Source organism: Culex pipiens, chromosome 3 (assembly GCF_016801865.2).
Source record: "Culex pipiens pallens isolate TS chromosome 3, TS_CPP_V2, whole genome shotgun sequence".
In the NCBI taxonomy this organism is placed as follows: Eukaryota; Metazoa; Arthropoda; class Insecta; order Diptera; family Culicidae; genus Culex; species Culex pipiens.
In genome coordinates, this window is record NC_068939.1 from 98,607,719 (window position 1) to 98,629,906 (window position 22,188).

General features: G+C 35.5%; 2 protein-coding genes across 2 annotated transcripts in view; one reads left to right on the top strand and one right to left on the bottom strand.

Moving 5' to 3' along the window:
• LOC120421391 (glutamate decarboxylase) overlaps positions 1-21,595 on the top strand; it is a 51,208-nt gene extending 29,613 nt beyond the window's left edge. The window contains exons 4-6 of the mRNA XM_039584591.2: positions 273-340; positions 14,932-15,010; positions 19,251-21,595. Coding sequence (XP_039440525.1) covers positions 273-340; positions 14,932-15,010; positions 19,251-19,769 — 666 coding nt within the window. The 3' untranslated portion in view covers positions 19,770-21,595. The remainder of the gene's footprint in view (positions 1-272; positions 341-14,931; positions 15,011-19,250) is intronic.
• LOC120421389 (zinc finger and BTB domain-containing protein 14-like) overlaps positions 1-22,188 on the bottom strand; it is an 88,898-nt gene that overhangs the window by 46,647 nt on the left and 20,063 nt on the right. The window lies entirely within an intron of this gene.

Here is a 22,188-nt window from a genome sequence, read left to right on the forward strand (position 1 = left end):
TCGAGAAAAACACCCTAAAAAAGGCAAAATGGGGTAAAATGGACCACTTCTCGTCATTTGCTGCTAATGAGAGTACCACCAATCGATTCCTCGTAATTTTTTACTTTAAATATGATACTTTTGACAGGCAGAAACTGACGGCATCAAAAGATCCGTTTTTTCACCCGTTTTTGCCCACTGTGCAACGTACGTCTTGAATACAACTCCATGCATCCAGTTTCATCCAAACGGTTGATTGATTCCCTCCCTTTTTAATCTTCTTTTTTTCACAGGCTGCGTGGGGTGGTGGCTTATTGTTGTCGAAGAAATACCGCCATCCAAGATTCTCCGGCGTTGAACGGTAAGTTTCACCCAAATGCACATATCCAGCCCGCGTAATTATACTCTTGAAGCAAGTAGCGAAAATTGATTTTTTTCTGACTGAGATTTAAAATCTCCGGGAGCACGCCTGGCTGGGCCGAAACAATCACACGGGCCTTCCCGATGACAGAGCACGGTCGCTCCAGCTGTTCTTTTAACCTTCCGGGTGGCACAGCCGGGTTAAAACTTTAATCATTCATCCATTGTCAAACCCCCCTCGGTCCCGTCCGTCTCCGACAGGGAAAATGGGGGAAAACAAAGTCGGCCGATGTTTCAATTCGTCAAACACTGACATTGAATCCTGCATGGCATGCTGCTGAGCCTTAAAGCTTTTCCAGTTGATGAAGTAGCTCGGAGTGCGGTGTGATTAGGAAACAATATTTCAGCGGGATGGAAAAGGATAGCACTCCAGATGGTACCAAAGGAGATATTATGAAGGAACTTTGGTGTGTAAGATAATGTTATCATTTGCAATAATGATTTTTTTGTAATTCCTTTATAAAACTACTTAAATTTCCTGTTATTTTTGAATTACGAAATCTGGAGTTTTTTTTTTTTTTTTTGAAAAGGTCCAATAAACCAAATATTCAGTTTTTGTTTTTTTGTATGTTTTTTTAATACCCCTGACTCAAGGCGGTTTCAAAAACACCCAAAAAGTAAAAACCGAAAATTTGGTTTATTGGACCTTTAAAAAAAACTCCAGAAACGGCCTTCTTTTCATCGCCATAATTAACAGTATTTTAGTGCTGAAAAGTTTCATAACTGCAAAAAAAAGTCATCTGAGCAACTTAAAAAAAATATTGAAGGTATGTATTGAATTTGTACCGTCATCAGGGGTGACATTGGGGGTGGGGATTTATCTTTTGAAGGAATTTTTTGATCGATTTGGTATCTTGGGCAAAGTTGTAGGAATGGATATGGACTACACTGTAAAAAAGTGATACACGGTAAAAATTTTTTTGGTGATTTTTTATTTAACTTTTTGTCACTAAAACTTGATTTGCAAAAAAAACGCTATTTTTATTTTTTTTTATTTTTGATATGATATATTTGATTGATATTTTCAAATGCCAACTTTAAGCATAAGCATAAGCATAAGCATAGGTGCCCACCCGCAGTTGCTACTCCGTTATTGACCAGGACCTCCAGAAGTTACTTCCACGAGCCGTGGAAGATGAGTGGGTGCTATCTTTCCTCGCTTCGCAACTTCTCAAAGGCCCCTATCATGCTGATCAATACCGGCGCCGGCCACGACCAGTGGTAGGGTCACGGGGAAGTGGATGGGAATGTTAGTCCGATACTTGAGTGATAGAGACCGCCCAATCGACTGCATCTCCGACAAAGTATCACATGAGTTTTGAGGGGGTTAGTAGATGGGTATGAGGTCAGGATTCACGAGTGGCAGTGATGTGACCATGAGCATTTTGTTTATCGGTTGAAAATTTTAAATCTTAGGCAGCCGGCTGCGGAAAGATAAATAGCTGATTATTTAAAAAGTTTATTTTAATCGAACGCGTGCCAACCGAGCGGTAGTGCTATGGGCTGGACTTATCAGTATATTTTTACTGTTACTACAATTTAGATAACGCGAGCAAATGTCAAAAATAGTAGATGAGTTAATACTAAAGATGCCAGTTGGAATAAATTATTACGATCAACGAATATAAACGAAAAGAAAACAGGACACCACGTAACCGATTGTAATGAAATTAAAACAATAACTTAAACGAACTTAACCGGCGGCGTGCCTTCCTATCAACGATGATAAAAGAAGGACTTATAAATTTAAAATATAAAAAGACTCCAAAAAACACGTTGCATAGTAACCGCGAAGTCCCGCTACTCACAATCGAATCCGAAAGATAGCTATCTAGAATTTTAAATATAGTATTAATTCGACCGCGATCCTCCAGAAATTCTTCGTCGGCGTGCCTTCCGATCATCGATGATATAGAAAGGACTTAATCCAGCAATACGACTTGCTTGTCACGAAAAAAAAGAATTCGGATCGTTTCTATCGAAAACTATGTAAAGAGAACAAAAAAAAACTCATTGGCCAACGATCGCGCGAACTAAAAATAAAGAAAAAAAGAAGAAGAAGAAGACCAATCACCCCATGCACACAAACAGCGACACAAAAGAGATAAAAACAACACGAATCAGAAGAAATCCAATCACCCCATGTACACAAATAGCGACACAAAAGAGACGGAAAATAACACGAAAAAACAGGACTGCGCGTCCACAAAGGCACCGCACTACTGATGCCATTATTTAATTATAATGACCAATCACCCCATGCACTCGAACAGCGACATAAAAGAGACGGAAAATAACACGAAAAAACAGGACTGCGCGTCCACACAGGCACCGCACCCTGATATTTTCAAATGCCAACTTTTCAGAAATTTCCAGGTTGTGCAAAAAATCTTTGAGCGAGTTATAAATTTTTGAATCAATACTGAATTTTTCAAAAAATCGAAATATTGGTCGCAAAAATTTTTCCTTTTCATTTTTCGATGTAAAATTAAATTTGCAATCAAAAAGTACTTTAGTGATTTTTTGATAAAGTGCACCGTTTTCAAGTTAAATCCAATTTTAAGTGACTTTTTTTTAAAATAGTCGCAGTTTTCATTTTTTTTTAAGTTAGTGCACATGTTTGCCCACCTTTGAAAAAAATATTTTTGAAAAGCTGAGAAAATTCTCTATATTTTGCATTTTTAAACGTTGTTGATACGACCCTTCGTTGCTGAGATATTACCATGCAAAGGTTGGAAAACAGGAAAATTTATGTTTTCTAAGTCCCACCCTAACAACACACCATTTTCTAATGTCGATATCTCAGCAACTAATGGTCCGATTTTCAATGTTAAACTATGAAACATTTGTGAAATGTTCCGATCATTTTGAAAAAAATATTTCCAAAATTTTTATACCATCACTAACATTTTAAAAGGGCGTAATATTGAATGTTTGGCCCTTTTAAAATGTTAGTCTTTGTTTAAAAAATTGAAAAGATCGGAAAATTTCACGAATGTTTCATATTTTAACATTAAAAATCAGACCATTAGTTGCTGAGATATCGACATTAGAAAATGGTGTGTTGATTGGGTGAGACTTAGAATACATCAATTTTCCTGTTTTTAAACCTTTGCATGGCAATATCTCAGCAACTAACTAAGGGTCGTATCAACAAAGTTCAAGAGTGCAAAATATAGAGAATTCTCTCAGCTTTTCAAAAAAAATTTTTTTTTCAAAAGTGGGCACTAATTTAAAAAAAATAAAAACTTCGACTATTTTCAAAAAAGTCACCTAAAAATGGATTTAACTTGAAAACGGTGCACTTTATCCAAATTTCACTAAAGTACTTTTTGATTGCAAATTTGATTTTTGCGACCAATTTTTCGATTTTTTGAAAAAATCACTATTGATTCAAAAATTCATAACTCGCTCAAAGATTTTTTGCACAACCGGGAAATTTCTGAAAAGTTGGCATTTGATCTCCTCTAAAACACATCAAAAAATAAAAAAAATTAAAAATAGTGTTTTTTTGCAAATCAAGTTTTAGTGACAAAAAGTTAAATTAAAATCACCAAAAAAAGTTTTACCGTGTATCATTTTTTTCCAGTGTAGTCCATATCCATACCTACAACTTTGCCGAAGACACCAAATCGATCAAAAAATTCCTTCAAAAGATAAAGATTTTTGAATTTTCATACATCATTTTTGTATGGTAAGCTGCAAAATTTGTATGGAAAATTAAATGGACAAATTAATGATGCAAAATGGCTTCTTAGGACATACCGAAGGCCCCAAAAAAGTTTCAGTCGGATTAAAAAATACAAAAAAAAAATCGAATGATCGAAATCTGAGAGAACTGCTCCCTGGACGAATATTGGATCGCATGTTTTTTCATGAAATGACCCCAAAAATCGCCCACTTTATTTTATTGAAATAACCTTTGGTAAACGTTTAAAACAGGTAAATCACTAGATTTTCATGAAATTCAGACATACAGTGAACTAATGAATTATTCATTTACATTATTTTCGGACAAAATTAGTTGTTTTCCCTCATTAACATGACATTATTCATTAACCCGCTGAAGTCGAAATTGTCAAAAAATATGGCGGCTGTAAAAAGGCTTCTTTGAAGTGCTTATAAACACGTGATAAACAATAGAAATTCATAAAAAAAAGTTTCAATTCGTACTAGAAATGAATGAATATGTAAACAAACTATGAATATGTAATTCAAACTTTGAAATCTATATTTTTTTATATTTTTTCTAGTGTTTGTCTGAACAATTTTATCGTTCTGTAATAAAAACTGGAATATCAAAGCACATTTGACACTTTCAAACGCATAATTAATCAATCGCCACCCACACAATCAGTGCCCGCGTCACAAAGTGTGCCAACCACAAATTTGTCAACTCACTCTAATTTTCATTTTTGGGCGAAAAACCTCCACCGCAAAGCTATTAGGTTAAAAGCATTTCCATTTTGGATGCAATCAACAGACTCGAGGTGGAGTGTGGCTGAATTGTTTAAATTTTAGCCGCGTGAGGATGAATTTGAATTTCAACCGATAATCCGTGGGCTTTCGCCAAGCCACAATCAATTTGGGAAATTGTTTCTTGTTTTTATGCTGCAAGCTTTGCTTTATTGCTCCCCATGGAGGATTAATTGCTGCGGGGTTCACATTGTTAATGAATGTTTTTAATTGAAAGTGCGGTTCGAGGTGCTGGACATTTTTAAACTCAACAACACATTAATTTAAGCTGGATTTAGTTTAAAAAATAAAAACAAAACTAACGAACGTCCACCAGATGTGCACCAGCATCCGGTAATCCCTTTCCAGGCTTGTTTATACCGAGGAAGGACAATCCTAGCGGACCACCCTCTGAAGCAAAAAATTGTTCATTTGCGTATTACGCATGCTTTACACAGCAGACGGTACACGGCAAATGCATTAGAATTGCTCAGTTTTATTAGGGAAAAAAGGGGAGGATGTTTCGAGCAGCAGCAGCAGTGGAAAGGGAAGGCACTCTATTAGGTACCGGATTGGCTTTATAATCCTCTCCGGTGAATGATAACACCTGCGCATGATGGAATGCCGGTCCCCTGCCTAACAGGGAGATTTGAGTGTTTGGGTTACACAAAACTTGCTTACTTTATATTTATTTTGTAGCTTCATATTGTTTCAACTATGGCAAATTCTCGTATGTTTGGCAGGTTAAGCACTCGTTCCAAACTCCATCCAATTTGCTAATTTTCACTATTTAATCAACTTATTTTGTAAAACTGTTGAAAGAAACACCAAATGCATGGTATTATAAAAAAAGCACTCATTTTCAATATAAACATTGAAATCACAGGCCATGGTATTAACATTTGAGCATGAGCATGAGAGACCACCCATGGTTGCCCCTCCGTTGCTGAACAGAACCGTAATATCCTTTCAGCACTACTGATCATAGGCTCAGACGATCTAGTGGTGTTTCCCTTATCAACAGCATGTATTAATGCGCCGAAAAGATAAAACACCATGATTGCTAAAACTAGATCAGTTGCGAATAGGTACCAGTCATTGGCCACCAACGGCGCCCGCCATGTCAGTTTGTAGATCTCGATTTTAAGGGACGGGAATGTTAGTTAGCGCAGGTTGCTACTAGGGCAGCTGATTTACTCTGTGCTTACACCCCACAAGCGCCAAGAACCTGAAAAATGGTTAGTAAGATAGGGTGCTTGGTCAGGATTCATCATAGACCCAATCATAGTGTTTGTTGAAATGTTTTATATATTATTCTCAAGGCAAACAATCGGATGCTGCGGATGAGACATTTCCCGTTTAGCTGCTGTTAAATTTTAAATGAAACGGTTTAATATTAGACAGCCGGCTGTGGAAAGATAGAACCAAATAAAGTTTATTTATAGAATGAGGTGTTAAACGCAATGCTGCAATGATAGCTTAGTCTGTTTTTGACGTAGACTTACGTCTTTGTCGAAGGTACTGGGGTGTCATTCCAAAAAACCCGGGCCGAAGGCCCTGGATTACTGCGTCATCCGTCAAACGGGTGTACCCCATTTGGCATAATGGACATTTGGCATAACGGGTTTTCAAGATGGACGTTTGGCATAATGGACGTTTGGCATAATTGGTCCAAGACATCAGGGACGTTTGGCATAATGGACATTTGGCATAATGGACGTTTGGCATAATTCGTTCAAAAACCATCAAGGACGTTTGGCATAATGGACGTTTGGCATAATGGACGTTTGGCATAATTGACGTTTGGCATGATTATTACTAGCTTGTTTTTTTGTTAATTATTTGTCATTTTCACGAATGAAAATGTATATTTTTTACCTTTTTTATATTACTTTAAGAGATTATCATTTTTTTCTATAAAAAATTATGTATCTCTATATTTTTTCCCAATAGTAAATTTTTTCCAATTTGAATAATTCACAATAAATCTTTTCAATGAAATTTTGATATTTTTATTAAATAATTAACATATCTCTTGTTAGCTTAAGATATTTCCCCTTTCAATATAATTAGGAGTAATTTTTTAAATGAAATTTTCCCTTCTTTTATATGAAATTCATGATGAGAAAAACCTCTTCAAATCTTCGACAATTGAGCTTTTATAATTTTCCCTTCTTTTGATCAAAATTTTACTTGAAGAAGGAAATTTCTAAATAAATTCACATTTTTCCCTTCTTTTTCGAATTTAATCTAAAGAAACCCCAGAACTGGGCAGCACTCATCCGACACGAGACTAGCGGAAAGATTCACTGACACAGAGAACACAGTTCTACATGACCGAGAGAATTATGCCCTCGAGTCCATTTTCAAGAAAAAGTTCATCCTTCAAAACGAAAAGTGTTCTCTACGGGAACTGAACCAGAGACTAATAATAGACTAACTCAATTACTAAACTGCCTTGGCCACAGCAGCTTGGTGACACAAGAGTAGTCAGATTTCGATGTATGACTCTTGTTGCAGATTTACTGTTTCAATTAATTAATTAAATTAATTGTTTTGCAGGTGTGAGTTGGTACCATTATTCTATTGAGTTTAGCATTGAGCTCTCTATAAATTTTGATGGAATTATACTCTCGATCCTGTATTTTAGGTGAATGGATGTCGATGTTGCTTTTCTTGAAATATTTTGCAATTAAGTTTTTTTATTCAATTTTCCCATAATTTTTTATATTTAACTTGAAGAAGGGAAATTCTCTTATAGATGTTGTCTTTAAACATTTATATAATTTCTGCACATTTTTTCTCTGTTGGTTTAATTTTTGCAATAAAGTTGTTTATGGAATTTTCCCTTCTTTTATTTATTCAATACTTATCTTAAAGAAGGGACAACTGCCTAAAAAAAATGCTGATTAAATTTTATTTTTAAGAGAGGTAGGTGAAAAACATAAAAATATTGCGATAGTCAAACATTTAAAGAGTGTCAAAATCTTTAAATTTACTTTTCCTTCCATAAGTTGAATTTTATATAAATAAATATATATTTTATAAAAAAATTCATAATCGAAGTTTATTGTCAAATATTCGAAAAGTATTGTTTTTAGAGATTTTCCCTTCTAAAAGTTGAATTTAAAATAAAAGAAGGGAAAATTTCATAACTCATTTGTCAAATATTTAAAGAAAGAAAAAATGTACATCCCTTATTAAGGATGAATATTAAAGAAGAAAAAATTGCATAAAAACAATGATTGCAAAATTTAAAAAAAAAAACAAACTGCATATTTTTTGAGAGATTTTACCTTATTTTAGCTTTAAAATAAAAGAAGAGCAAATTGCTTTAAAAATTTAAATGCATTTCGTTAAATAAGAGCATAATGTACATACATTCTTTAGGTTGAATTTGAAAAAGGAGGGGAAAGGGTAAACAGTATAAATTTTTTATTGCTAAATTTCAAAGACTGGCAAAACTTACATCACTTTGTTAGGTTGAATTTAAAATAAAAGAAGGAATAATTGAATACAAAAAATTAGCTGCAAAATATTTCAAATGAAGACAAATCTCAATATTATATATTTATGAAAAAATGCATTTTATATTTATGAAAAATTGCATTTTAAAGATTTATTAAGAAAAAAAAAGGAAAAAAAAATACATCTATTGGGAGAAAATGACAAAGATACTAGATTTCTTGAAAACAAAAATCATTTTTAAAGTAAAGTTATCTGCTTAGAAAAAAGAAAAAAAAACCTATAAATTATTATTCTTTACAAAAAATAAATACTTATTGATCAAAAAAGCTAGCAAAAATTATGCCAAACGTCCATTATGCCAAACGTCCTTGATGGGTTTTGAACGAATTATGCCAAACGTCCATTATGCCAAATGTCCATTATGCCAAACGTCCCTGATGTCTTGGACCAATTATGCCAAACGTCCATTATGCCAAACGTCCATCTTGAAAACCCGTTATGCCAAATGTCCATTATGCCAAATGGGGTACACCCCCGTCAAACGCTTATATCTTCCTTCCCTCTAATCGAATCGACAAGATTTATGTTCCATTCGATTCGAAAATTATTCAGCAATTTGCTATAAAACTTTCATTGTTGGCAAAATAGTTTAACTATTGAAACAATTGAATGTTTTAAAATGTTTTCAAAATGCATAGATTTTGCAAGCAAAATGAACGCTTCCCACTCACGGACGGGAATGTCAAGTACCTATTTTGAGGGGAAAATCATCCGAGCAACGCGACCGAGTGTCGGTCGCGAAAAAGGAGGGGAAGTAGCGGGCCGAAAGGCTATATAAGAACGCGCGCCAGAGCCCATTCTATCATTCACGTCTCAGACGTCGGACCGGTAGCAGCAGCAGCAGCAGCAGCAGGAAAGCTCAGCCCAGAGCAGCAGCAGCAGGAGAGACCAGAGCAGCAGCAGCAGGAGAGAGGGACCAGAATTGGAAAAGAAGCGCGCATCGCCTTCTCGTCGTCACCGTCAGCCAATTGCCTCTCGATGGCCGGACCGTTTGGATCTTTCGGGGGCGACGGAACGCACAGCTATCTGAGGCTGCTCTCGCTCCCAACCCCTCCTTTCATTCGGCTCGCTAAAATTCCTTCGTCTCTTTCTTTCCTCTCTTTGGCGTTCGAATGGGTGTTCCGTCCAAATAAGAAACTGCGCCAGATTTCAGACCATCATTCACGTCTCAGACGTCGGACCGGCAGCAGCAGCAGGAAAGTTCAGCCCAGAACAGCAGCTGCAGGAGAGAGACCAGAACAGCAGCAGCAGGAGAGAGAGGGACCAGAACTGCAAAAGAAGCGCGCATCGCGCAAACTTTCATTCGGTTCGCGAAAAAATCGTTTTTCGTTTTTCTCTCCTCCATTCGATGTTTCCATTGTTTAAATAAGGCTTTCTAGTCAAAGATTTACCAACACATTCAAAGTATGGTTACATGGCAGTTGAGTTGACTGGAGTGTTTAAGTTGTTTTGGGTCCATCTCCCATTTACGATCTTATTCCGTTAATGTATTTCAAGTATCTAGCTAATTCTTCAAAATTAAGATATGGAAAACTCAATGTCCACATCTCAAAACTTTACGTAGTCTACGCCATTCCGGTTATGTCTGTGACATAACTACTTTGACTTTTTAATTATATAACCATTTAATTCATAAATTTGTTAAGGAAAAGACACTACGAACTCAACCATCAAATGCCTTCCGATCTTCTTTCTGTTAGCTATATGAGGTATTGATTTTCGTTGCCTCTCGAGCTACGATGCTATGGAGAGGGCTTAACACACAAACAACCGACGTCGAGCCCTCCGAGCTACGGAGCTATGGGAAGGTCTTTTCAACACAAAAAAGACTCGCGCACCACTCAACGTTCTTGATGAATCAAAATATTTTTTTACGCGATAAACCTAACGAACTCAACCGTCAAATTGTCTTCCAACCAGCGATGATGAAGAAAGGGCTTTAAGCACACAATAACTCACCGATTAATATAAATAAATTCCAAGATCGATCTTGTTTTATAGCAACAGCGCAACTCAAAACTCCATCTCACAATCCTGAATTGTTTTTTTTTTTTTTTTTTCACTTTGCACACAAACCCAATCATCCACTTGCACTGACGGAACATAATTTACACAAAAGCGACGAAAATTATCGCGAAAAAACAGGACTGCGCGTCTCCAGAAGCACTGCACTTATCCACAAGCCATGATATTAACATTTGAATGAAAAAAGTGTACCTTAAGCCCCGGTGGTTGGTCTCTTTTTCGTTTGATCCTTTTTTTTGTTTGTACCCCGTTTTTTGTTCAATGTCAAACTAAAAAGTGACAAACTGTGACTTTTTACACGGCGCTCACGCACTCTATCAAAACAAACGTTTGGTGGTGTGTGTGAACTCCGTGTAAAAGGGGGTGTCAAACTAAAAAGTGACCCCGTTCGTTTGACAACAGTTGATGGAAAACCATGGGGGTTTGAGTATATTCAAATGCATTTTACATCTGCCCTGTTGTTTTGCCATCTTTAGTTTTCAAAATATCTTAGTATTGAGGATTTTTTTTTATTTTTCGCCGAATATTTTTTTTTGCAGTAGTTTAAGGCCGTTGCAAATACAAAACTTTTTTTTTCGGTTTAGGCTCTTTTCAAATGGAATTGCTGTATATGTAGGTGAAATTCTCGTATGTTTGGCAGGTTAAGCACTCGCTCCTAACTCCATCCAATTTGCTGATTTTCACTATTTGAACAACTAATTTTGCAAAACTTTTGATAGAAACTTGCATGCTCACTTCTTATTGAGCTATTTATCACTCAATTTCAGTTGAAAACGCTTTTGATTAGCTTTAATTGAATGTCAAAATTCTGACCTGCCAACATTAGAGGCACGCTGGAATCCGCTCATGAGCGAGCATTTTTCGCTCATTCGTGAGGAGGAGCGCGACGCGAGCTAGCTCACGTTTGCTCGTGCTCGTGTTTGCTCATTTATTTTATGAGCGAAAATGCTCATTGCTCGCGCTCGCGCTCATTTTTGCTCATTGAGCAAAATGAGCGGTATTTTTTTACCTGTAACGGGTAAACGATAATAACTTTTTTTTCAGCAGAGCTTCGAGGTTGTTTTTTTAATGGAGGCTTGAATAGGCTAATCTTAATAATATTGGATGAAGTTATTTGTCATATTTTTTTGTTTTGAAACTTGTTTTGGAGTCAGAGTTAAGGGGTTAAGGTGTTACATTAAGATCTGTACACAGTAAAAAAAACCATAGAAATATTACATCTGGGAAGTACGTCTTTTATGTTAGAAAAATGCGTAATTTTACTTCTGAAAATGTGTAATTTTGCCACTTTTCTGGTGTAATGCAACTTTTTCAGTCTAAATCGAGGTAAAATTATAACATTCAAGAGGTAATATTCAATCTAACAAAATTACAACTTCCAAATGTACACTTTTTTACTGTGTAGAAATAATTCGATTAATGAAAAAAAAAGTTGATAATAGAGTGACACGTGAAAGTGAACTATTTAATAAAGCTGAAAAGTATCTTTTAAGGAATACAAATATGTTTTCTTGGTAATACGTTTAGTCATGTTTTAATTCCTGGGCACCTCATCTTGTTTAGTCAATTATTTGTAAATAATTTTGCATAATAAATGTCAAATCTGTGTCTAAGATAATTTTCACATCAACTATCTTATTTATATGCTGGAGTCGATCCAAATAAATAAATGAGAAATGAGCGTGCTCACAAGTAAAACATGTTTTAATATAAAAAAAAATCGATAACCATCCTATTTACAGCTTACTTAAGACCTAAAAATTCCGTTCCTTGACAGTTTACTCTAAATTTGAAAGTGAAATAAGCTAAAAAGAATGTCTGGGATTCTTAGCAAATTAAGACACTTTACTTGCGTGTCAGCCATTTTTCATTGATCGGGAAATTAATCAAAACTAGTTTTCTAAATTATCAAACTCTGAAAAAAATATAGGCTGACAACAATAAAGTTTCATAAACTTACCATTACCACATTGATCACACAAAAAACTTGGGTAGAAAAGTATCCCCCGCAATCCACCGCGATCAACTTGCAACTTTGATGAGTTCATGTCCCTTCTTCAAAAGTGGCAATCCAATTTGCCTGTGCCAGATTCATAATTAATACTAAAAATCTACCTGATTTGCTGATGAGGGCTCATTGAGCGCGAGCGCATGCGTTGAGCATGAGCGAGCACGAGCTACCTGTTAAGTCCTCATGCTCATGAATGAGCGAGCACGGATTCTGGCTCGCTCGCTCATTCGCAACCCTGGTTTATACCGAAACCTGATTTTTTTTTATTCGATGAAATATACAAACTTTTTTTTTCAAATGTTAAGCTAGATTTTTGAAACTTTTACTATTTTTCGCAAATAGCCAAACTAACCTTTCTTTTGCGTGTAACACAGCTAAAATCGGATGAGATATGATTTTCAAAAAAAAAGTGGTTCTTGCGAAAATCAACGAAAATTGCCATTTTTCGTACCAAGGAACCCCCAGAAAAAAATTGAGCCCGATCAGAGAACTTTTTTTCGAATCGAATGAATCAAAAATCATTACGTATGATTTTTTATTATCTATTATAGGTATTTATTGGGGTTATATCCGAGTACCTAACATATGATTTAGACAGAAATTTCATTGAAATTGTGAAATTTTCTAAATGCGGACGAATAATATTTGTGGTGTTATTTCTTTTTTCATTTTCCGATTTCAATAAAATTTAACCATTTAATTGGAAATTATTGTTCAAAACAATTTTTTTGTTTTCTAATTTTTAAATGACGGCAATGTACTAAAAATACCTGAATTTAAAAAAAATCAACCGATGTTTTTTTCAGTTTAAGAGATCGAAATTTATTTTTTGCAATTCCGTCGTGAAACGACTTACTTTTCCTGTCATTCTTGAACGACGAAATAGCCTACTTTTTGTACCAAAAATAACAGAATCGAACAGCAACACTTTTAAAAATAAATGCTGAAAAGTTTTACTTTTCAGCACTCAAATGGGTGCTGAAAAGTTGAACTTTTTAGCACTTATTTTGAAAAGTAACACTTTTCAACATTTTTTTGATTTTAACGATTTATTGACAAAATACATGAAAATTAGACATAAAATTTCACTCAGTGTGTGTTTTTTGGAATTGCAAAAAATGTTGTATGGAACTCGTTGCAAAACTTGATTTTTTCAGCACTCTTCGTATTTATCCAACTCGGTGAACCTCGTTGGATAAATGTACGACTCGTGCTGAAAAAATCCTCTTTTTGCAACTTGTTGCATAAACTACTATTCATTTTTTTTTCGCATTTGGCCCTCAAGCCCCATAATTTGGCCCGCCATTCAAAACTTTGAACACCCCTAGCCTAAAAAATTGCTTTTTTGTGTTTTTGAAACCGCCTTGAGTCTTTTAACCAAATTCCCAAAAATATAACGGTTGTCAGAAGTTTTCAAATATGGTGCATTTTTATTATTTATCTCTATGACAATGAAATGGAACGGAAGAATACGCTAAGAAGTGTTTTTTTTTTAATCTACATATAATCCAAACCAGCAACTCTACTTTGCAAAAACAGAGCTCTATCCTTAACTCCATTTCCATCCGAAACATGGGCTATCTGCTCTACCAAAATTGCAGTTGCGCCCCCTTTAAAGTCAAATATTTAAATTAATTTTTATTCAGTGTCACTGAGCAAACAGAGATAAGCGGATTCGCCACCGCAATGCTCATCTTTTTCTCACTTTACTCCGGCCGGAGAGAAACATCATGTCCCCGTCGACAAAAGGGATCCTTCCTGTCTGCCACATCCCTTCAGCAAACAGGGTTCGTCCTTGGCTGACGAGACACGAGACGACGACGACGACGACAAGTGCTACAAATAACGCAGAGGGGTGAAATAATAAAATATGTGTGTACAAAATTAATTCTTAAACACTCCTCCGGGTATCGAAATGCGGGAAAATTTGCTGCCACATCAAACAATCAAAGCGGCCGCGCGTTCAAAATAGGGCGAGGGGAGACAGACGCAAGCTGGCGCCACGTGGCCACGTGCAGCGCGAGGCAGGGAGAGAAACCCTTCTGTTTTTGAGCATAAAATATTACTCGGCAACGTGTTAGGGAGCGTTCTTTTATTACGTAACGCAAAATTTGGGATTTTTGATCCCCCTCCCCCCCCTTTGTAACAAATCGTAACAGATGAGCCATCCCCCCTACCCCCCCTGTAACGCGTAACGCAAGGTCTTTTTGCAAATTTTTATGAGTGCTTATATGAAAATTTTGCGTTACGTAACAGAATTTTTCAGCACACCCCCCCTCCCCCAATTTTCGTAACATTTCGTAACAGACACCGACACCCCCTCCCCCCCCTAACTGCGTTACGTAATAAAAGAACGCTCCCTTACACCCGGAGACCCGGCCGGAAGGACGGACGGACGTTTACAACTGTTGCCCTGATTGATCATGTGATGCTGCAGAAAGAGAGAGAGAGAGAGAGAGTGCGGAAATTTGGGCAAAAATACTGACGTGATTTTTTTTTATGTTTGTTTCCAGGGCGGATTCGGTCACATGGAACCCACATAAGTTGATGGGTGCTCTGCTGCAGTGTTCGACGATTCACTTCAAGGAGGACGTAAGTATTGATTTCGTATAATTTTTGTTTTTCAAAATGCACAGGTGACGGTTATAATCAATAGTATTAAAACATCGTCCCGGAAGAGGGATCTGAAATATCAGTTCAATAATTATTTTTTTACTGAAGAAAAAACGTAATGACGGTGAGCATTTAAACCGGTTTTATTATAAATATATGTAAAAGAATGTTCTAAAATCTAAAATTAAGGCATTACATGTAAGTTTTCAAATGAAAAATATTTGAAAAAAAAATAAGTTAAACTTTTAGAAAAAAAAAAATACTTTTAGAAATTCATTGATATTTTACAAATTTGTGACATTAAAGCATCACTGTAATAATGGGCAAAGCATTTTACGATACTATTAGTTTAAAAACATAAAATTTAAGCACAAAGTATCGCCCAACTAATTTCACAAGTTTTTCAATGAAAAATTTAATTTCAATAAAAAAAATTCCCTCCTGATTTTGACGAAATTTATAAAAGAGGGGTGGGACAAAACCTTTAATTTAAATTTGCAAAGGCCTTATTCAGTTTCAAGTATCGTCATCAGGAGTGAGATTGGGGCATGCCAATTTCTGCATTTGGTATGATTTGATCGTACCGAAAACCGGGATGAAATTGAGAGGGTTCAGTTCATTTTTGGAATATTTTCCAACTGTTAAGGTTTGTCTCAAGAGTATTATTTTTAAAGCATTTACTGCTGGGGTAGGCCTCATAAGGTCCAAGGCTATATTTTTAGAAAACAAGTTTTTACAATAGTGTTTAAGAAAACATTGCACAGTGGTCCAGATCGCAAAATTAAGTGGGAAACTGATTTTCCGAAAAATGGTGATGTTTTGGAGCTTTGGTGTCTTCAGAAGAGTTATTGTTAATAGAAAGGGGCAACTTTTGGTTTGGTTGAAAATTAGGGTGGTTCACTATTAGGGTGATTTTGAAAATCTAACTTTTCAGGAATATTTTTGGGAATTTTATTTTCTTCTAAAAAGTTGTTGGGCTTGCCAATCCAAGCAACTTTATCGAAGACACCAAACGTGTTTTTCTTTTAACTCGAAATATCTTCATTTGAAAAAGTCTAATTTTCAAGGGAAAACCATACGGGACCACCCTAACGAAATTCGATTTTTTCCAAATATATGTTTATGCATGTTATTTTGGATTTCCATGTAAAATTTTCGTTTAAACCCAAAATATGACCAAAAATCGTTTTTTTGACAATTTGGGTCAATTCTGAGGATAGATTCAGATTCAGTGGGCAAAATAACATGGAAAACACTAGCGTGCACAGGGTGGGGCAACATGGGGCAACTGCCCCACCATCCTCAGAAATTTGTTCTACATTTGGTCAGGGGGTGTCCACAAATGACGTATTTTTCAAAACTTCCATATTATTGCCCCACCTTCCTCAAAGAGCTGGGCACGCTAGTGATGGAAAAACATATAGTTGGAAAAATTTCGAATTTCATTAGGGTTTTTCAAATGAAGATATCTCGAGTTAAAATAAAAACACACTTGAGATTTTTTCAGCGTATGTAGTGCTGGATCTCTCTTTTCAAATGCAACCTGGTGCTTAAAATTTGGCTTGCGCCATTTCGAGGTATTTAAGTTTCAAATTTGCATTTTTTTTCCTTAAAATGCCTGTAACTCTTGACCCTTAAGTCCAAATTAAGCTGTCAAAAAATAAAAATGTTTTTTTAGAGCTCTAAAAGTGTCCCGAATATCACTTTTCTCTAAAACTTAACCTCAAATTACCACGTTCAAAAAACTGATTTTTGAAGGTTCGAGACTTTGACAAAGGACTCTTAGTCTTATATGAAGGTTTGCTCAGATGTTTTCTATAAATTTGGTCATAGAAAGCGTAGTTTACGAGATAAAATTTTGATGTCTTCGACAAAAATGCTTGTAGAGGGTGACGAGCGGGAATTCCCGGTAAATCGACCATTTTTGGACCTCTCGATTCCCGGGAAATTCGGTCGAGACTCCCGGGAAATTTTCAACTTAAATGTCGAAGTAAAATTTTATAAACTAATAAGAAAAATATTTGAAAAATTCAGAATTGTTTTGAACAATGAATGTTCAATGTTCGATATTCAAGTTTGAATAAACCAATACTTCTCTAATTTTCTTATTCAGAAACTGTAAATTTTAACTTGTCAAAAATTACAAAAACTATAATTGAGAGAAGCCAGAAAAATTTTGGACCCCAAAATTTACCTTAAAAAATATTTAGCAGTTACACCCCAGAAATGAAATCAAATGTTTTATTTTCAAATATTTTTTTATTATTTCTAAGAGTTAAAGAGTTCAATTCCCATATCTTCTCTCGAGCATAGCAATCCTCATAATCTAGTTTTTTTGTGAACTTATGGATTTTCCTGATAACTGTAAATCATATCGCGAAAATCCCGATATCGGGAAATTATATATTAGCTTTATTAGTTTTTTTTTTACAAAAATCTAATAACAACTTTGTGCATCTTTTGAAAAATCACTCTGTGCGAATTAAGATTCGTAAATATTTTAAACTACAATTTTGAATCTTAAAAAGCTCAAGAAACGGTTTGGTATTTGCAAATTCAGAAAAAATCAAAAGGTTTTATTTAGTTCCTCAAAATAATGAGGCTACTAAAATTAATGTTTCATTGAATTAGTATGATTTATTTGGATATGAATTTATTAAAAAGAAACTAATTTATTACTTTTCATTTTAAATTTTGGCATTAGTAAAAAACTCCCGGGTCCCGGGAATTACCGAGAAATGGCTAAATTCAACTCTCGATTCCCGGGAAATTGAAAATCTCGAGAATCGTCACCCTCTAGTTGCTTGGATTGGCAAGCCCAACAACTTTTTAGAAGACAATAAAATTCCCAAAAATATTCCTGAAAAGTTAGATTTTCAAAATCGTGAACCATCCTAATTTTAACCAAACCAAAAGTTGCCCCTTTCTATTAGCAATAACTCTTCTGAAGACACCAAAGCTCCAAAACATCACCATTTTTCGGAAAATCCGTTTTCCACTTAATTTTGCGATCCGGACCACTGTGCATTGTTTTAAACATTTTTATTCTTGTTAAAATTAGATTGCTACTATAGTTAAAAAATATATATATATGCTTTTTAACAAAACACATATAAAAAGGTATTTTTTTTTGCCTAAACTTCTTTAGAACTAGTTTTGTTCACAATATTATCGATTAATTTTTCATTTCAAACTGAATTCAAAGCACGAATAAACATACAACATACAACAGTTCAACAGAAAATGCTTAAACAATTTGAAATTTGTTGTTTACCAACTAATTTTTTCTTCTCCTAGAAAAAAATTGTCCAAAGCACCCGAAAATGCATTCCGTTTTTCGATTCGAAATCATTTTCATTGAGATAATCATGACACGTTCAAATTTTTCAATGGAGCACTTCCTTGCTTATGGGAAAACTGTCATTTCTACCACTCGAATCGATTGCTCCATTGTTTCAAAAATCTAAAATCTATCCAGGTTTTAAGCACGGAGGACATTACGAATAGTAGCGGCGTTACGCACGTCTGAAATGCCAAAATCGCGTAGTGGTACCAACATTATAAAAAAATGTGCAGCTGTCATACGATTTTGACATTTCAGGCGTACGTGAACATTCGTAACGTCCTCCATACTTAAAAATATGGATATAAGATTTAAAAAAACAGTAGAATTTTGAAGAAATACATTTAATAAAATGTATTGTGAATAAATCGAAATAGGCCAAAAGACAATGTTATCGAATCTATTCTGAAGTAAATATTAAATTAACTCAATAATTAAAAATAACATCAGTTCGATTCCATAAAATCTTAAATCCACATAAGATGAAAAGGAGTAGGTAGATTTTTTAAGGAACACGCTATATATATATATATATTTTTTTTTGTTAATAAATCAACATATTGAGAATTTGCAATGTTATCGAATCTATTCTGGAGTAAATATGTTAAAGTTTGAAACAACAACGATACAATTTAACTACATCTACCCATCCCACGTGGTGCGAATTCTGCTGAGTGCTGAAGCGTGTTCCCTTTAATCCCACATTCCTCAAGTAACATCTTTCCCCCAAGTTCCGACGGATGCTTCCCCCTTCTTCCGTTGATCCGTGGCGGAAAAACAAATTGAAATTCCTCAGGCTGTCATCGTCAGCTGTGCATTTTTCCGTTCCATTTCAGAACGTTTGTGACTAACGTTGGTTCCTTCTTTACTTTGTAGGGTCTTCTGATCAGCTGTAACCAAATGTCCGCCGAGTATCTGTTCATGACGGACAAGCTGTACGACATCAGCTACGACACCGGCGACAAGGTCATCCAGTGTGGCCGCCACAACGACATCTTCAAGCTGTGGCTGCAGTGGCGTTCCAAGGGCACGGACGGTTTCGCCCGCCACATGGACCACCTGATGGAGCTGGCCGAGTACCAGGTGAAGCGCATCCGGCAGCAGTCGGACAAGTTCTACCTGATCCTGGAGCCGGAGTGCGTGAACGTGTCCTTCTGGTACATCCCGAAGCGGCTGCGGGGCGTTCCGCACGACGCCAAGAAAGAGACGGAGCTGGGCAAGATCTGCCCGATCATAAAGTCCCGGATGATGCAGTCCGGCACGCTGATGGTGGGCTACCAGCCGGACGATCGGCGTCCCAACTTTTTCCGCTCGATCATTTCGTCGATCGCGGTCACCGAAGCCGACGTCGACTTTATGCTCAACGAGATTGATCGCCTCGGCCAGGATCTGTAAGCAGTAGCAATTGCGCCGTGTTCTTTGCCATTCAACAATAAAAAGAAAGATAACACACTAATTTGGTAGGAACGATATCCATTTTCCCAGCACTAAGTAGCAGACGTTAGTTTTAACGAGGTAAGTGAAGGTTTGAAGCTGCCCAAACGAACAATTTGAGAGCGATGAAACGTTTAACAACCAAGGAGTATCAGTTGCAATAACATATCAATGATAAATACAACTGTGTAGCTGTTAATTTTAATTAAAATTGGTTTATCCGATTATGCCTGTTATGAGATCTGTTTTCCAATAATATATTCGTGAACTTGTTTAGAAAATTTGTTTGTTAGCAACTATTTTTAATAAAGCAAATGATTGTTGTGTCCTGGACATATCTTTTAGTGAAATTTGAAATTGTTTCGCCAAACCGAAAAAGAAATCAAATTACCCCAAACTACCACTAAACCATGCAAGAATATTTACTGAAATTGACTGTTAAATATGGATTAATCCAACAGAAAGAATTATATATACAAAATATATATACATGCAATATACAAACGAAGAACACACATCCACACCTATCTATACATGTTCATTGTTCATCCAATTTCGCAAATTGAGTACTGGTGACAGAGTTTAAAAAAACGTACCTTACCATGTTAATTGGTATTATTTCTTTAAGGGAAAAAAAACTTTCGAATATTAAGTTTGAATTTCAGTTACAAAAACAAACAAATCAAACAAAAACTGAACATAACGTCAATGTGTAGTGTGCAATAAAAGAAGATGGTGGTTAGGATGACCTGTAGCTTAATGTAAAGATATAGGTGTGTACACTGTGAGGATTGTTTTGCCTGCTGTTCATTTGCATCTGCTCAAGGTTATGTTGTGAACAATTGTACATAAGTGCGGAAACTATACACTAACAAAATTGCTTTAAATCACAAACACACACACACATTTCCCCACACCAAAGGAATTGATGCGGAAAAACAAAAGATTGCTACCGACTGAATGTTGTTGATCAGAGTGGAGTTGTTAAAGAGAAAGAACGGAACCTTTATCCCATGAACAAACCAAAAATCCATACGCATGTGAGCTTGTAAGCAACGAGTTTTGCCAAAGATTAAAATCGGTCCGAAGAATAATGTTGAGTTTTAAAATTTTCCTGCCCCCCCATGTTTTGCGTCGAAACCTTTGCAAACAAACAATCTAGTGACTGACACGAAGTGTAATTCAACTTAGAATATTTGAAGTTAAAGTGCTTGATCATCTATTTATCACAGTTTGTGTTTCATAGTTTAACAAAAGGAAAAGAAAAAGTCAGTAGTTTAGTTGAAAACATGTATTGATACATATGTTTAAGGATTCGAGCGAGAGTATTAGCAAAACAAGTTGAGAGAATGAAAAAAAAAGAAAAACATAAACGACAAAATCACAAAGTCTTCCTTCAAACGAAATGTTAATTAAAACATGACTCCCGCTCGCTCTCAGATACCATAAGTCTTGGTGAAATAGGATACGCACTGTCACACGAGACAGCCTTTGCTTGTACCGTTAGATTTGAACAACGCTCATTTAAAATAAAGAAAAGAAAATAATCCTTTTTCACCATTATGTATATTTCATATCTCGAGAGCGACGGGAGTCGTAGCATAAAACACACATACTAAATGAACAACGTAAGTGAGAATCATATAAATTAGTTGCTTGATTTGTTGAACCAAACAAACTTGTTTACCTGCAGTGAGAAACAATACACAAATTTAAAAAAAATACTCTATCGAAAACGAACAGAAAAATTTAACGAAAGCGTCTCCCAAACGTGCAACAAAAAGGTGAACACTGATTTTAGCAAAAAAGCAAAAAAAAATGTATTAAAACTAAAGAAGAAAAAACCAGAACAATTAAATAATACCGTAACAAACCAAAATCGTATATGTAACAATCGTCATGAAACAAAACAAAACGAAAATTGACTCAAATTGCACCCTTGTGACGATCCAAGCACTACTCTATAGACACACATTATGCAAAACTAAACACAATAGATGTTATGTGTTGTTACAATGAAGAAAAAAAAATCACTACAAAAAATGCAAACATCAAACTGCAAATAAAAAAAAGTCAAATAAGTATCTGTAACCCACTAAACAATCCGTGTTTTATTTTCAAACGTTACCGTGTTGATTTGAAACTAGGGGAAATTCTCGTATGTTTGGCAGGATAAGCACTCGCTCCTAACACCATCAAATTGGATGGTGATTTTCACTATTTAAACAACTAGATTTGCCAAACTTTTGATAGAAACATGCTTGCTCACTTCTTATTGAGCTATTTATCACACGATTTTAGTTGAAAAGGCTTTTAATTAGCTTTAATTGAATGTCAAAGTTCTGACCTGCCAACATTAGAGGCACGCTGGAATTAGATG